At 32.7% G+C, this 16556-nt stretch overlaps 1 protein-coding gene across 1 annotated transcript; it reads left to right on the plus strand.

Moving 5' to 3' along the window:
* Positions 1–8115: 8115 nt before the first annotated feature.
* LOC127734227 (PWWP domain-containing protein 2A-like) lies at positions 8116–16246 on the plus strand. Its single transcript, XM_052243995.1, has 3 exons — positions 8116–8471; positions 10528–12139; positions 13682–16246. Exons 1-2 carry the CDS (start codon positions 8323–8325, stop codon positions 12134–12136), a joined length of 1758 nt encoding a protein of 585 aa, XP_052099955.1. The 5' UTR covers positions 8116–8322; the 3' UTR covers positions 12137–12139; positions 13682–16246.
* The last annotated feature ends 310 nt before the right edge of the window (positions 16247–16556 follow it).

Genomic DNA, 16556 nt, shown 5'->3' on the forward strand with positions numbered 1-16556 from the left:
TCTCAGTGCGTATTTATGAAATCTCAATGTGTAATTTTTAATTCTCAGTGTGTGTTTTTAGGTTTTTTAATCTCAGTGTGGTTTTTTTTAATTCTCAGTGTGTAAATTTTTCGAAAAATGGTTTAAACATAGTTTTGACGAGAACGGCTTGCCATATACACAACGAATTGTTTTACAACCCTAGATAATGCCGACGAGGAAAGGCATTACTCGACAAACGAAAGCTAAATTTTATATAGCCTATAGTTGGTCGAGTGGTCTAGAGCGCTGGACACGATACAGAGCACTGAGGCGATGCTGCCACGATGTCTCAGATGCAGGTGTTCGTATCCCGCTGAGGGAAGAACAAAAATTTGCTTATGCAGATTCAACATTGTTGGACTAAATATGAGACGAAGTAATATATATATATATATTGACGCCACAAATAATAAGGAGGACTGAAAAAAACGGAAATAAAGTTATATGTATTGTATTTCGGATACAAAATAAATCCATGTTAGTTAACGATGTCCTTCGATTCAAAGAATGTATCATATAAAATTTGCAAGGTTGTTTAAAAAAGGTCTTAATTTCTTAAACAACATCGAGACAATTCTCGAAATAGCAAAAGACATTCAGATATGATATTTACGACAACTATATACTGGCGGGTTTTTTTTTAACTCTGAACATGGAAATAGTTATGTTATCAAAAATAACTAAAATCCCCTAACATGGAAATAGTTTTGTTATCAAAAATAGCTAAAATCCTCTGATTATATATCAACATTATGTAGGCTTTTTTCATGAAAAAAGGATCAGATGAAATATATTAATTGAAATTGATATCATGACCTGTATACCTCGATGGAGAACTTTTGAAATCAAAACTTATATAAATCTGATTAAAAACTTTTTAATTTATTTGTTCTGGGCTTCAAAGTTATTGTGAAACTACATATTCTAGAGGTGGCGTGAATCAGATGTCGATACTAAAAATTTCCAAAGATCTTTTAGAGTACATACATTCTAAGACTCTTTCATCTTGCAATAGTATTAAAACATTTGGCTTTTCTACACTTTACACAAGTATTCCCCATTCCAAACTAAAAGACAAATTGAAAGAGTTGGTCCAGTTTTGTTTCATAAAAAAGAATGGACAACGTAGATACATGTATCTTGACTTAGGGAGGGATACGTCGTACTCTGTAAAAAATCACTCTGAATTAGACAAAATAAATTTCTGAAACTGACATCATCAAGATGCTTGATTTCTTGATTGACAACATATTTGTTACGATTGGAGGACGTGTTTTTCAACAAACAATCGGTATTCCCATGGGAACCAATTATGCTCCTCTTCTTGCCGACTTGTTCCTTTATTCATATGAGGCTGACGTCATACAGGAACTTCTTAGGAAGAAAGAAAAGAAGTTAGCATTATCCTTTAACTTTACTTTCCGCTATATAGATGATGTTCTCTCACTAAATAATTAAAAACTTGGTGACTATGTTGAACGCATCTTTCCCATCGAACTTGAGATAAAGGATACAACAGATACAGTTAAGTCTGCATCATAACTTGACTTACATCTAGAAATTGACAATGAGGGTCGTTTGAAAACAAAACTTTATGACAAAAGAGATGATTTCAGCTTCCCATCCAATTGTGAACTTTCCATTTTTATGTAGCAACATCCCAGCAGCGCCAACATACGGAGTATATATCTCCCAGTTGATACGATATTCCAGGGCTTGTATTTCCTATCATGATTTCCTTGATAGAGGGTTGCTGCTGACAAGGAAGCTATTAAACCAAGGGTTCCAAGTGGTGAAGTTGAAATCAGTACTTTGTAAATTTTACGGACGCCATCATGAGTTGGTTGGACGTTATGGAATATCCGTTTCACAGATGACTGTCACAGCGGATATGTTCCAATTGTCGTAACTGCAATTTCGTCCCCCTTTTCCCGAATGTGACCTATAGACCTATTACCGGGTTTGCACTAACATGAGCAACACGACGGATGACACATGTGGAGCAGGATCTGTTTAACCTTCCGGAGCACCTGAGATCACCCCCAGTTTTTGGTGGGGTTCGTGTTGCTTAGTCTTTAGTTTTCTATGTTGTATTTTGTGTACTTTTGTTTGTGTTGGTCTTTTTCTTTTTTTAGCCATGGCGTTGTCAGTATGCAGTGAAGTCACTATAAAAATGAAACCTTAATCCAACAAAAAGCTTGACTTGCCGAATTTAATTAATATTTTAAGAGCTATCTACTTTGATATTGACATCTTCATATACCGAATTCAGCTTAAAGACGAATTATAATTGATTTCATGTGGAATGATGCCGCCTTCATCGATATCTCATTTAGACAATTTATGCTGAAGTTTTGTGTTCAAAGTTTTACTTTCCGATTCAAAATGTGAAAAAACATGTACCTCCTCTTTTAAATCGTTCTATTTTTTTTTAATTTACGAAGATGGTTTAAGTTATTTGAAAAAAAAACCGCATCTTTAAAAAAAAAAATTTAATGAATAATCAAAGTAGAAAATTGACACAAAGAAATTGAAAATTCAAGGAAGTCACAGAAAGAGGGATGGTGTTGGTTTTGGTTGATACTTCTTTTTTGCTTTTGGTAGTAACCCAAAAAATGAAAACAACATAAATTCATGCGTCCGAAGCACTTTTCTGGATTTACCTTCATCAGGAACGCTCAAAGCCGAATGTTTGAAAGCCAGGGATGTAGAAAGACCGAATCAGTAGAAGAGTTATATGACAAAAAAGGTACTTAAAATAATAGTCAAATACATATAAGGTCAACTTTGCCAGAGGCGTGTTAAAACCTTAGTTTCTTAATTTGTTCTAAATTTATAAACGGATATCTTTAGAAAAATTGTTATAAATCATGTCAGTACCGAAGTACTGACTACTGAGCTGATGATACCTAAAAGGATATAACGATGTATTGAAATCTGGATGATGTCTTCGTAGGGTATTGCAGGTTTTCTATAAATATTTATTTTTGTGATTTAAAAAAAGATTAAATTTGTCCTTTTAAATTTTCATTGAATTCACCAGTTTTCGCCTAGTTGTCAAATCTCTTGTATATGTACTAAATCTGCAGAAGTCCATTGCTAAAGTACTAATAATTGACTTCTGGTATCTGGTTAAAGCGAGCATTTTCTGATTCTTAGTGTATTTAACTGTTCATGTGTTATATAATTTCTTGCATTCATTGATTTCTCTATAATACGTCTTAGGTCTAAGAAAAACACATAAAATGTTATCAGTATTTTACATTTCTTTACTCGGAAACTTAATTTTTTTCTCTCTAATTAAAAAAAAATATTTAGATATATTTGGCGTGGCTTGTTCACAGCACGTTTCAATTAAAAATTCATGAAATAGTTGCACACTATAGTAGATCTACAACTGTAAAATAAAAAAGGCGGAAGATACCAAGGGGACATTCAAAACATAAAAAGGCGAAGAGAAACTGACAACGTCATGATAAAACAAAAAAGACAAAAAAGCCCACTGCATAGAAAACTAAAGCTGAGCAACATAAACCCTTAAAAAAACAGAGGTGATCTCAGATGCTCCGGAAGGGTATGCAGATCCATATATGACACCCGTCGTGTGACTCCTACATATTACGTTGATAGTTAGGCGATTGGTAATTGACTCTTATAAATCTTACGCAAAGACATCACCAAATTCGTAACTGATTTGTCATGCTAATTTACTAACCCCTGGAACCGGACCGAATATGAAATATTGAATAGAAAACGTTTTTTTCAAGACAAAGGATAGACAACTGTTACCAGTAGTCTTAAAACAGACACTGGAAAGTTAAAAAGCACAAACAACATTGAAAATAAAGCAAGAGCAACACGAACCCCTTTAAACAAAACTAGGGATAGTCTCGGGTCCTCGGGAAGGGTAAGACGAGCCGACTCCTGAAGTGACACCCGTCTTGTTGTTTACGGTAAGTGCAAATCCGTTAATGTTTATATATGTCCTTTAGTGATATCACAATCGAGCGAACGGGGACGGAATTGTTGTTACGGCAATTGGAACATATTCCATAACGATCAACCAACTCGTGATGGCGTCAGCAAATTTTTCGAAGGAATAACTTCCACTTTAGAACTTCGGACCCATGGTCCAATAACATCCTTTTAAAAAGCAACCGTATATGAGGAATATCATGATAGGAAACGCAAGCACTGGAATATCGTATCAACTCGGATTTATATACTCCAGATCCAGGCGTTGCAGGAAGGTGCTATATAGAAATTAAAAGTTCGCAAATGGGAAAGCTAAAATCATCCCATATGTCGTTTAGCGGTTATGTTCTCAACAGACACTCATTGTCAATTTTTAGATGTAAGTGAATTTAACTTAGTCAGGATATGTCAAAAATTCGTTCGAAGTACTTGATAAATTGCATGCACATATTGGTGATTTCGAATCTGTTCAAAGTTTTGATTTTTCAACCCTATATACCACTTTGCGTCATAATCTCATAAAGAAAAAATTCACATACCTAATTAAATGGACATTTAAAAGTCAGAATGCGAATATACATGTTCAAACTCTTTAAGGTCATTTTTTAGTAACAACAAACAAAAGAACTATGTCAATTGGACCTGCTTTGATACGGTAACTGCTCTTAAATATTTACTAGATAACATTTTTGTTCGCTATGGAGATTCCATATATCGTAAAATCAGTATCGGAATTCCAACGAGAACTAACTGTGCACCACTTATTGCGGACCTGTTTCTGTATTGTTATGAGTTACAATTTATGACTAAAATCAGCAAAGACCCATCGAAACAACATCTAGTACAAAAATTTAATAATACTTTTAGATATTTGGATGATATATTGGCTCTCAATAATGACGACTTCAACGGGAAGCTTAATACTAAAATTGACGATAAAAGAGATGATTTTTCATTTCCTATTGTTAATTTTCCATTTTTAGATGGTGACATTCGCTCGTGTATGTAACAAAGTATTTGATTTTAACGAAAGAAATCTCTGTATTACTGAAAAATTATTACACCAGGATTTTCGATATCACAAACTTGTCAAAACATTTACTAAATTTTACCATCGGTACAAGGACATCATTTGTAAATATAAATCAACGAGCAGACATCTTATACGTTTAGGTATTTCACATCCCATCTTTTACGGTAATATTCTATACAAAGCACAAAAATATCGTCATTCACCTCAAAAGCTAACCAAACCTTCAAACAGACTTATTCAGAAGGGATAAAGTTACGATACTGTTGTCAGGTCATTAAAGATGGCATTTCTTGGAATTAATATTGATTCACTCATAGGGTCTTTGCATCGGAAATAAACACATTTATTCTAAAACCATGCAGTTGCTGGCATGATATGGGATATGTTCTTCTCATATATTTTATGATGGTATGATACTAAACCCCTAACGAGAGGGATTGTGCTTGATATTAATATGATGAAGACATAATCTTTCAATCAGTTTAATTGAGGTCTGGAGCTGGCATGTCAGTAACTGCTAGTAGTCCTTGGTTAATTTATGTTGATCATTGTCTTTTGCTTAGTTTCTTCTGTTACCTATTCTAACATCGGACTCGGACTTCTTCTTTTAAACTGAGTTTTGCTGTGCGTATTGCTGTGTGTTGGTTTATTCAACATTGGCTAGAGGTATAGCCTAGGGGGAGGGTTGAGATCTCATAAAACCCCGCCGCATTTTTGCGCCTATCCCAAGTCAAGAACCTCTGGCCTTTGTTAGTCTTGTATGTTTTTTGTGACGTCCATTTTCGCTGAACAAGTATACATTATTGTTTCAGGGGCCAGCTGAAGCCCGCCTCCAGGTGCGGGATTTTCTCGCTGTGTTGAAGGCCCATTGGTGGCCTTGGGCTGTTTTCTGCTCTTTGGTCGGGTTGTTGTCTCTTTGACACATTCCCCATTTCCATTCTCAATTTTATTAACTGCATCTGTGGTATCCTCTATTTCAAGGTCAACCGGGGATAGATGCGTTCAAAATAGTCAACAAACTTTAAATTATTCTTTCTGTTTAGCGGGCACAATCAACTGTCTAATTGTGCCACTGTGTTGCTTATGAAGTCCAAAATAATAATCAAATATATACAGTTCTGGATTTTTTAAAATCCTATATATACACGTGTAATTTTTCATCCGAGCCTTGAAGCCTTGTCCTACATAAGGGAACCTAATAGCATCCAATACAAAGCTGTTTTTGATGCTCGTCTTGTTGGAATAAGCCTATAGATGTTGCATCAATACTAACATATGTCCATTTGTGATTTTAAACATCATACACATCCTTGTTGTTGATCTTCTCTCTTCTTATTGTTTCTACTCTAGTTGTTTTATCATGGCATCTACTGATGATGCATCACAGTATATTTGTTCGTAACATATCTAACCCCTTTGCGCTGTAAAATCTCAATTTTTGTCTTGTTGTTCTGTTGAGGTGGGTCCTAAATTGCACTTACATATTCTAATGTTGGGCTTACTAATGACTCGCTGCATTTTCCTTCAGCTGTCTGTTGTTGATGTTTAAATTTTATTTTAGGAAGCCAATAGTTAAATTTGCTTTTTGTCACATGGGTATACTCTAATTTTAAATCTGGCTGATGGTAACTCCTTAGTATTTTGCAGCTGATACTCTCTCAAGTATTTCGATTACTGTGTATAATCGTGTAGTCTTTCATGGCGGGATTTCTGTCTTGCTAATTGTCATGACATTGCATTTTTCTATCTTGAACTGCATTAGACCTCGATGTTCCCAGTCTGCTAGTTTATTCAGATCGTGTTGGCTAAGCGATATGGTATCTGCGTCTGATGTTAATTATACATAAGTGATAGGACATCATCTATATAGTGGGACACGTTACATGAATTAAAGGATAATGTTAGATTCTTTTTATTCGTTCTGAGAAGCTCTTGAATGAAGTTTGCCTCATATAAATAAAGGAACAAGTCGGCATTAAGTGGAGCACAGTTGGTTCCAATGGGAATGTCAAGGCGATTATTTGTTGAAATAAAAACACATCCTCCAAAATTTAATGTAACAAATATGTTGTCAATAAAAAATCAAGCATTTTGATTGTTCAAGGTTAAGTTTCAGAGAATTTATATTTAAATCAGAGTTAGTTTTTTTGTCAAAGATTGATTTACCAGTTCCTAAACTGACAGGGTATTTGTATTTCCGTTTGTCAGTCGTTCTTTTTGATGTAACATAGTTGGACTACTTTTTCTTTGATTTAGAATAGGGAATATTAGTGTTAAGGGTAATGCATTCAACAGTTGTTATATCGTTGCAAGAGGAAAACATTCAACAGTTGTTATATCGTTGCAAGAGGAAAGAGACTTAGATTGTTTAACGTCACAGTACCCAAATTGCACTGAGTACCCAAATTGCACCTATTCAACAAAAATCGCTGCGGAAATCTTACAAGTTTTCTTTGAGACTAAATAATTTGTATTTTTATGATTTGACATTATACACGTCTTTCAACAAAGTTAAATATATTTAAATATACTCAAAACGTTCACAGTATATATCAACAGATGAAGCATTCACTGAAAAAAGTAAATCTACGAAAACGTCGCCATGTGACGTTCACAAAAAGTCATCTTTTAAAAATGAACAAATTAAATATGTTACAAGCATCCATTTCTCAGTAAAAAAATGAATGGTAAGCATGGACTAATGTCAAATTATTCTAAATATTTGAAGAAATAAAACAAAATATCTGTTATTATATGTGAATTTAAACATGGATGCAATTTGGGTACTCCTCTTTACAGAATCATGGATCGCTTGGAGGTCGGTTCAAACCCATTTTTCAATGATTCAATATGGATTCAAAATTAAATTGGTGGAACCATATAGTAAATAATGACACATCTACAAAATTAACACAGAATGGAAACTTTTGTCTGTATCATAAATAAACGTAGGTGAACAAACTGTCAAAATAGGTGCAATTTGGGTATCGTCACGTTATACATTCTAACAGATCTTTGGAAATTTTTAGTATCCCAAGTTATAAGTTAAGGGGAGGGAATACTTTTGGAGAATTTAGAGTAATCTCCCTTGTTTAACACTCGGATTTGCGATTTTGTAAAAAAATACCTATTAAGATAATACAAAGAAGCAGGAAGGATACGACTCTGATATCAATTGACATTAAGATACTGCTTAAGTCAACTGAAGATTGCTCTATACAAGATTTTTCGGAGAATAACAGAGCAAATATATCACTCGCGCATGCGTTTACCAATGGAGCTCCCCTGAAAATATGGCGGAGACTAGAAGACAAAATAAAATAATTTCTAAGGGGTCAAAGCTTCCAGTTACCATCGAAGATGCTATTGAGGATGCACTCATTGTGTGTCTCGATTATGGAACTAGAAAATATAGAGGCGTTCTATTGGATTCGAATAAAAGGTATCAAGAAATATGCCCATATCTGATGGAAATTCGTCTGTTTTCGATGTAAACATCTGTCCATTTCACAAATCAAATACTTTAGGTAGAACGAAAAGAACATACTTTGATTAAGTATTAAACGTCCAAACTCGTACAACTTGCCCAAAAGATTTGCTACTGTATGTCACAATAGATTAAGAGTATCCACATTGTTGATGATGCCCCATATATCCTGTTTGAGGAGTGCTCCCCACCATGCATGGTAGCATGATATGTCTGAAATATATTAGTATATATATTAGGTAGCCCACACAAGTAACAAAGTAATAAGTGTCATGAAGACTAAAGTGAATTATACAGAGCCCTTCAAATCTTGTGGTGGTGAGAATTGTTTTTTCAAGAACAAATAATAATTTTTTACTTTGACACTGTCTTTGATTAAAAAAAAAAGTATTCAATAAAATATAGGATCAAGAAATTTGTTTGATACTCGTAATGTTGTATTCATGCCCCCCTAATTTTCAATTATAATTAAAACAAAATTCAGCAACCCTTTCTTATACAAGTAAAAAAGTAGTTGAAATTACTCTTTTATTTCATGCTCTTTAATTCCCTCTTTTAAAAGCGCACACATCTTGCATCATTAAGATGGTATACTAAATTACTTATGTATTGCAAAATAAGGGCCAATTATTCTTGTTATTCATATAAATAGAACAACTTTGTTGCAGTGAGTTTGTGAATTTGAGGATAAATATCACTTTAATGATCTATTTGATTCCTTACCAACACTTATTAATGTGGTATAAAATTCGACACCACTTTCAGTAGATCTTGCAATGACTTTGTTCACATAGTTATTATTTATATATGTATACCCAATAAAATATTTCAAGAAGTGGGGGGATTGCCTCCCCTGACTCACTGCAACAATGTATGATCTATGAATTTATCAGAAAATTATATACTATCATGTTATTCTATCCATCTTGTATGGGAAAGGATTTGTATAGGCACTGCCTTTTGTCCAATCCCTTTGTTTAAATGTACATTTGTCATGATTTGATATTTGAACAATAAAATATTTTGAATTTTAAACACATCTTGTCCACATTTGAATTCATGATAATCTAATGTTATGGGAGCTTTTTAGTGGCAGGAATATATAAGTTTTGTCCAGTATTATTGTAAGCAGTTCAAATTTAAATTCACTTTGATGAGCAGATTGTAAGTCACTGAATTGGTTTTACTTTTGTTTTTTTAGCATTTTTATTAAGAAACGTCAAAAATGATTTCATAATGTGCAAACATTCACTGTTGTCAGTTATAAAAAGCATTACTTTTTGAGGTATTAAAACCATGGTATTTTAACAACCAGAAAACTATGAAAACACTAGTATTTTATTTCAAATGATAAAACTGGAAGCTAAAAAGTTGAATTTTTCAGGAAATTTATTACAGAATGGTTTATACACTTATAAACTCCTCATTTCATGTACACAATGGTATGAAATGTGGAAAAAATGATCGTAGCGCAAAATTTTATCTTATTGAATTTTTTTTTTACAAAGCAAACCCTTGAAAATATATTTTTTTAGTTTATACTACAATTTCTTTTGTTTCAGTAATTTTACAAATCATTTGTCATGTTTGTAGAGGTGAAATGATTCACCGAAGAATCAATGAACCGCATTATTTCTTGGTTCAATTTTCATTCATTGCACCATATTTCATGTATTTCAGTTTTGTACCAGTAGGGGTAAATTCTGAGTGTTATAATTTTAAATTGGCCAATCAAAACTTGTGTTACAAATTATTTCAAATTAAGCGTCTCCATGAAAATGGCTGACATGGCTGGATCATTGCGATACATTTACTAAACACAAACAAAAGAAACAGAACAAAGGTAGTTTGCTATTAGGCTACATGAGTACATGCATTAATTCAAGGTTGGGTATTATGTATCGTATCGTCACTCTTGTATCGCGATACATATCATACCATTAGGTAGGTGTATCGTTACAGCCCTAATCATTTGTTTTGTAAGGGTGTTTTTTTTTTTATCTTATTTCAGAAATATACCTCATGGTGTCTGTTCAAGATTCAAAGGAGCTGAGGGGAATGGTATAGAAACAGAGGATGGTACTGTTGAAGCTCCTGCCACCTATTTCAGACATACCTATATGCAACATGAAAATAAAATGAAGGAACATGTTCCAGTAAAGAATGTACAGAAAGATAAAAATACTAGGCAACACATTCGTTTAAGACCTCGACAGATGTTGTGTAATAAATGTAAAGCAATGTGTCAAGAAACTGATAAAGGCATTGTACCAATAACAGCTGTGCCAAAACAAGGTACAAAACCAGAAAATACAACAAATAATAAAACAACAGCTTCACCTTCCAAAGAAGGCTTCCGCAGACGACCTAGTAATCAAAACCTCAAAGCAGAAAACTACAGTGTTCCAAAAACTATTAAGCTAGAAAAGTTACCAGACAAGATTAGTATGATGAACACTAAAGCTAGTCCATTTATCAAAATCAATATAGGAGCGGGTACTGTGTTACAAATTCCACCACGTCTTCATGGAGATGAAGTGGATGGTGTATCAAATAAAGGTGATAGCCAATCTTCTGAACCAAAAACTGACACTCAATTAGATGATTCTAGTCATAGGAAATTAAAGAAGTTGAAATTTAAGGAGCTTGAAAAGGAGTGTGAAAATGACATTGTTACCAAACATGATATTTCATCTGACATTTATCATCATAAAAAACATAAAAGAAAACACAAAAGAAAACATGAAGAAGAGTTGAAAAATTCTGAAGATGATATGGTTAAGAAATGTGATGAAAATAGTGATAATTTACAGTATTGTGATTCAAATCAACAAACAATTATGTCTCAAAGGCCTCGTTTGCTATATACATGGAGACAAAATAAAGGGCTCTCTCCGAGGAGAGATATAGACAATACATACAATATTAAAATGTCACCTCAACAAAGTGTTCAAAGTATTGATAAATTAGATTTAAAACCAAGAAAGGAATACAGACTGCGAAGTAGAGAAAAATCTATTGAGGAAGTCAACGAATCATGTGTTTCTAGTGATAGTTCACATACTTCTATGTCAGAGAGTGATGACAATGTTATAATGTCTGCTGGAAGTGAGGATGACAACGAAGTGTCCTTCAATGCAAGTAGTGTTAATGAGGATAGTCAGAGTAGTGCTGAAGAAAACCAAGATGATGAAGAGGCAGATGGGCCTCCTGTTGAACTTGATGAAAACATTGAAGTTCTTCGTCCATTAATGATGAAAATACAAACTAGAGATGTGACAAAATGTGTTAAATCTGATGGAAGAACTGTTCAATTAGGGGATATTGTTTGGGGTAAAATCAAAGGATTTCCATGGTGGCCAGGACGGGTATTATCAATAACTGTTAGTTCAAGAGAGAGTGGTGTTGTTTTACGGCAGCTTGCACATTTAGCTTGGTTTGGTTCTTCCACAATGTCACATATTCAGTGTTCAGACTTGTACCCTTTTCTGGAAGATTTTAAAATCCGTTACAATAAAAAGAAAAGAGGTCCATATAAGATGGCAATTAAACAAGCAACAATTGCAGCACAAAGTCTCACAAATACACATCATATTGATTTTTCAGAATTTGATTTATGAAAGGTAATTATAGACATGATAGATAATATCTCAGCAATAGATGTAAAATGCTAATTTGAATAAAAACATCTTTGTTTATTGTTTTAATTATACTAAGTATGCTTAGCAAAAAGTATTGTTTGTAAGTGAAAGGTAAATGATACATTGTTCTAACGCAAATAGGCTAAATGAACACGATGAGTACATTGTACAATATATACATGATATAAAGGGTCCATGTATGTTTCAAAGATAAAAAAAAAGGGATAGAAGATACCAAGGGAGGCAATCAAAAACAATAAGCTGAAGAAGACAAACAACACCTTTGCCAAAAGAAAAAAGACACACAATCCACATAATTTATGTATTATGCGTAATATGATTATTACCCAGTTATTATACAAACAAATGTATATAGTTTGTTCTTGTATACCAAATTATTGTGATAGTTTAATACCTGATACAATAACAGATATTTCTTTCATTACTTCATGTACTTACACTTAATATTTTAAGGATGCAGCTTTACTTTCAGTCTTACACTACAATAAAAAAATGTCAACAAACACTAATTACATGTACACATACTGAAATATGTGGCAGTTGAAATTAAAATCTTAGGCAGTTGAAAACAAATGATTCATATCTCGATTTCCATCATTATTATTTTTTGGTGGTTTTTATCGTATATTGCTATGTCGTCGGCATCGTCTTCGTCGTCAGAAGACATTTGGTTTCGGGACAATAAATTTAGTTTAAGTGTATGTACTCTATGAAATTTAACCAAAAGGTTCAATACCACAAAAGGAAGGTTGGGATTGTTTTTGGGGGTGATGGTCCCTACCGTTTAGGAATTAGGGGCCCAAAACAAGCATTTTTCTAGTTTCAGGACAATAACTTGTATATAAGTATTTTGATTGCTCTGAAATTGTACCTCAAGGTTCAATACTACAAGTAGAAGGTTGGGATTCATTTTGGGGGTAATTGCCCAAACCGTTCAGGAATTAGGGGCCAAAAAGGGTCTAAAACGAGCATTTTTTTAGTTTTCAGACAACAACTTGTGTTTAATTATACATAAGTGTATGGATGTCTCTAAAAATTGTACCACATTTTACAAAAAGAAAAAAAAGGGGGGTGTTTTGCGGGACTGGTCATTTTTTTTTTTCCCTCAAGATTTAAGAAATTGTCAATTTTCCCAAGAAAAATTGGGAGTCACAATTTATTTTGCTAACTCTTTGTATATAGTCTGAAAACAGATTTACTAAGTATTGTGCAACAGCACAGTGTATTGCACAACAGCAAGAAATCTTCAATTGAATATAAATTCAAATCATATAACCAATTTCAAGTTCTTTGACTACATTTATTCTGTGTCAGAAACCTATAATGTGTCAAATATTTAATTACAATCCAAATTCAGACCTGTATATATCAAGCTTGAATATTGTGTCCATATTAACCCCAACTGTTCAGGGTTGGACCTCTGCGGTCATATCCAGCTGCGCTCGGCGAAGCTGTTTATTCACACTGAAATGTATGTTGGATTTGATTTTTTTTTTATTTCAGATTTACTGTATACTCAGGAAATTAATATTACAGTGCTTCTTACAAGACAGATAACAAAACATGCCTAATAACAGACCAATAACCAGCCACAAGTTCTAAAGTTAAACAGATTTGCCTTGAGTCCAGTTTTTGACAGACTTTATTTCTTAATTGATGCTTTTATTTTGTTTTATATTTATAAGTCTTGTTCTTTCCAATTACCATGATTACTTTTCAACAAATTAAAGTACATTTTTATAAGAAATGGAAAAATATTTGCATTTGTGTCAAATGACAATTTTCCATTTACGGTATAGATATCATAGGTTTACTGTCTTTTGTTGTCTAATATCTTTTCATATTATAGGGTACAATGCAGTATGATAGCTTGTTCTAGTGAAACAGCCCCTATGGAATAAAAATAGCTTTACTTGGGAACAAAAGTGGATATTTTTCTAATGATTTTTTAAAAATCGGGGGCAAAGTCTAGCAAGGACAAAGTCCTAGACTAGAATTTAAATTATATAATGTAATATGAAAGAATCATTTTAGTGAATATATATATACAATACTGTTGACAAAAATCTTTAACACCTTTTTCTTTCAAACCTCAAATTATGCCAGAATACAGGTATAACAGCCCTGCCATACTGACTAGTAAATTACCTCACAAAGACAACTGTACAATGTAATTTAAAATTTTGTTCCTGTGCATTAAAATTAATGTTTTATTTTAATTTGTTTTAATAAAAAATGAAATATTAATTTTAGTGAATTGCTCATGAATACACAGTTACAATATACTAAAGCAAGTAGAATATTTAGTAGTGAGCGTCCTTAGAAATGTTTTAGACTGTTGCCGATAAAAAGATATAAATAATTATTGTCATAAATGAAGCATATACAGAATGTACATATATATTATGACTTAATAAACTACATTTGTATTTTTAAAAATGTAGGTGATAAAATAGGTATAATCCTAACATTGAGTACTGTGAGTTTTATAAAACACATGCACATAAATTATAATTCAGGTTTGGAAACACGGGATAAAAATTGACAAATCATAGCTTTTGAAAAATAAGATATAATAATATGCTTTATTAGTTTCAAAATTAGTGGCCTTATAACTTTTACATGACTTGATAAACTTATCTTTGGAAAATTTCTTAATTTGAACATGTTGATGACGGTTTAAGTCTTGACCTCAGCTCTAATTGTTTTTTCTTCTTCCAAACTACCAATATACTGTTTCATATAAATTTATATTTTAAAGAAGTCGATGTGTTTGTATCACTTTTACATTTGGAGGCCAGTTAAATATATATTAACAATCATTATAGTATTTATTTTAAATTAACTAATATATATTGAGTCCAAGAATATAAAACTCTAGTCACTTTTATATGTACAAATGTATAAAGATTTATATTCACTGCCTGTAAATTTACAAAATGTGTAAAACGTATTTACATTAGGATTATTTGGCAGTATGAATAATATTAACTGTTCAAGGTGTGTAAAATAATTTTGTACATGTACTTTTAAAGTCTACTGAAAAAAGGGGCAGAAGTATAAATATAATGTTTTGTTAAGTTTCAGTCAGTTTTGTTTTGTTGTGTTGGAACCCTATTTTTTAATGATTAATGTGTTAGAAATTCTGATTCTATGTTTTTCTTCGATTCTTTTTTGCACTATTTTAATTTGTTGAAATATTTTTCATGCACAATCATTTTATTGTTCATGAGGATTATATGAAATTATTTAAATTATAATGCTAAACCTAAGAAAGCATGGCACAATGATCCTTTACATATAATTTATCTCATTCTCATCTTGAGAAGTTCTGAAAGTAGACAAGTTGGCTTTACACAAGAAATAACTTGACTCCATTGGGCAGTCTTTTTGAGATTGAGTTAATGCATATAATTTTCACTTTTTAACTCACTTTAGTTGAATGTTTGAATTTGGTTATACATGTATACTCACCTGGTATTTTAGTCCATGTGAACTATTGTCATTACATGGTGTCCTGTCATTGTCTGGCATCTGTAACCATAAACTTTTCATACTTTCATCTTCTCGTCTTCGTCATCAGTCATCTCTTTAAGTCAGTGAGCTGGTTGATCATTTAAGCTAAATTCTGTTTATCAAACTGACATAGGAAACTCTAGTTGTAATATAATATTTAAATTATTATACAATACAGATCAAGGCAATTTATTCCCCCACTTATAGAATGGTATATATACTGCAATCATCTTGTCCGTCCATCTGTAACTTTTGTTTAATATTACTCAGCTTCTGTAGGAAGGATTTTATACTTGGTTTAAGCATTATCTTTTAAAAGTTGTACTGTGGAAGCCATTTTCAGATTTTCCAAACATTCACTTCCTGTTGGACAATACTTGCAAGTTTTATTTTACCAAATGAGCATAGACTTTTTCATCAATATCAAATAAAAAGAAAGCAAGTGGGCCATACTTTGTGCGACATCATATGTAACTTCTTGTGACACTTCAACTTGCAAAATTGTTTGTCCTAAATATGTTTCAGTTAAATATTTTAGAAATAAATGTGGTTTTAACCAAGGCTTCCAAAACGGTCATATATTCCGGACAATTGTATAATGTCCGGTAAAAGACCGGCTGGGCAAAGCATGAAACGGTCATCTACTTTTTAATTGTCAAGGCTTTCTTAAGAGACGGTCATTTTAGCATAATTCGCGATCTTTTTGACCCAACCTTTTGCCTTTAACAGCCACACATTTCCGATCATAAAAGTGACATGATGATTAATTACTATCAAAACAAACCCTACTTCAATACTTTCTAATTTTAATCAAGGCTAATTAGTTGTTGGACAGCTGAAATCTACCTGTTCAGGTGACAGG

The sequence above is a fragment of the Mytilus californianus genome, unplaced genomic scaffold (genome assembly GCF_021869535.1).
Source record: "Mytilus californianus isolate M0D057914Y unplaced genomic scaffold, xbMytCali1.0.p SCAF_3, whole genome shotgun sequence".
NCBI classification, from domain to species: domain Eukaryota; kingdom Metazoa; phylum Mollusca; class Bivalvia; order Mytilida; family Mytilidae; genus Mytilus; species Mytilus californianus.

Excerpts from the sequence above, each read along its gene's own strand:
- LOC127734227 (XM_052243995.1), top strand. The coding sequence starts at position 8,323 with ATGGCGGAGACTAGAAGACAAAATAAAATAATTTCTAAGGGGTCAAAG. Across the intron at positions 8,472-10,527 it reads CTATTGGATTCGAATAAAAG|AAATATACCTCATGGTGTCT; the intron begins GTATCAAGAAAT and ends ATCTTATTTCAG.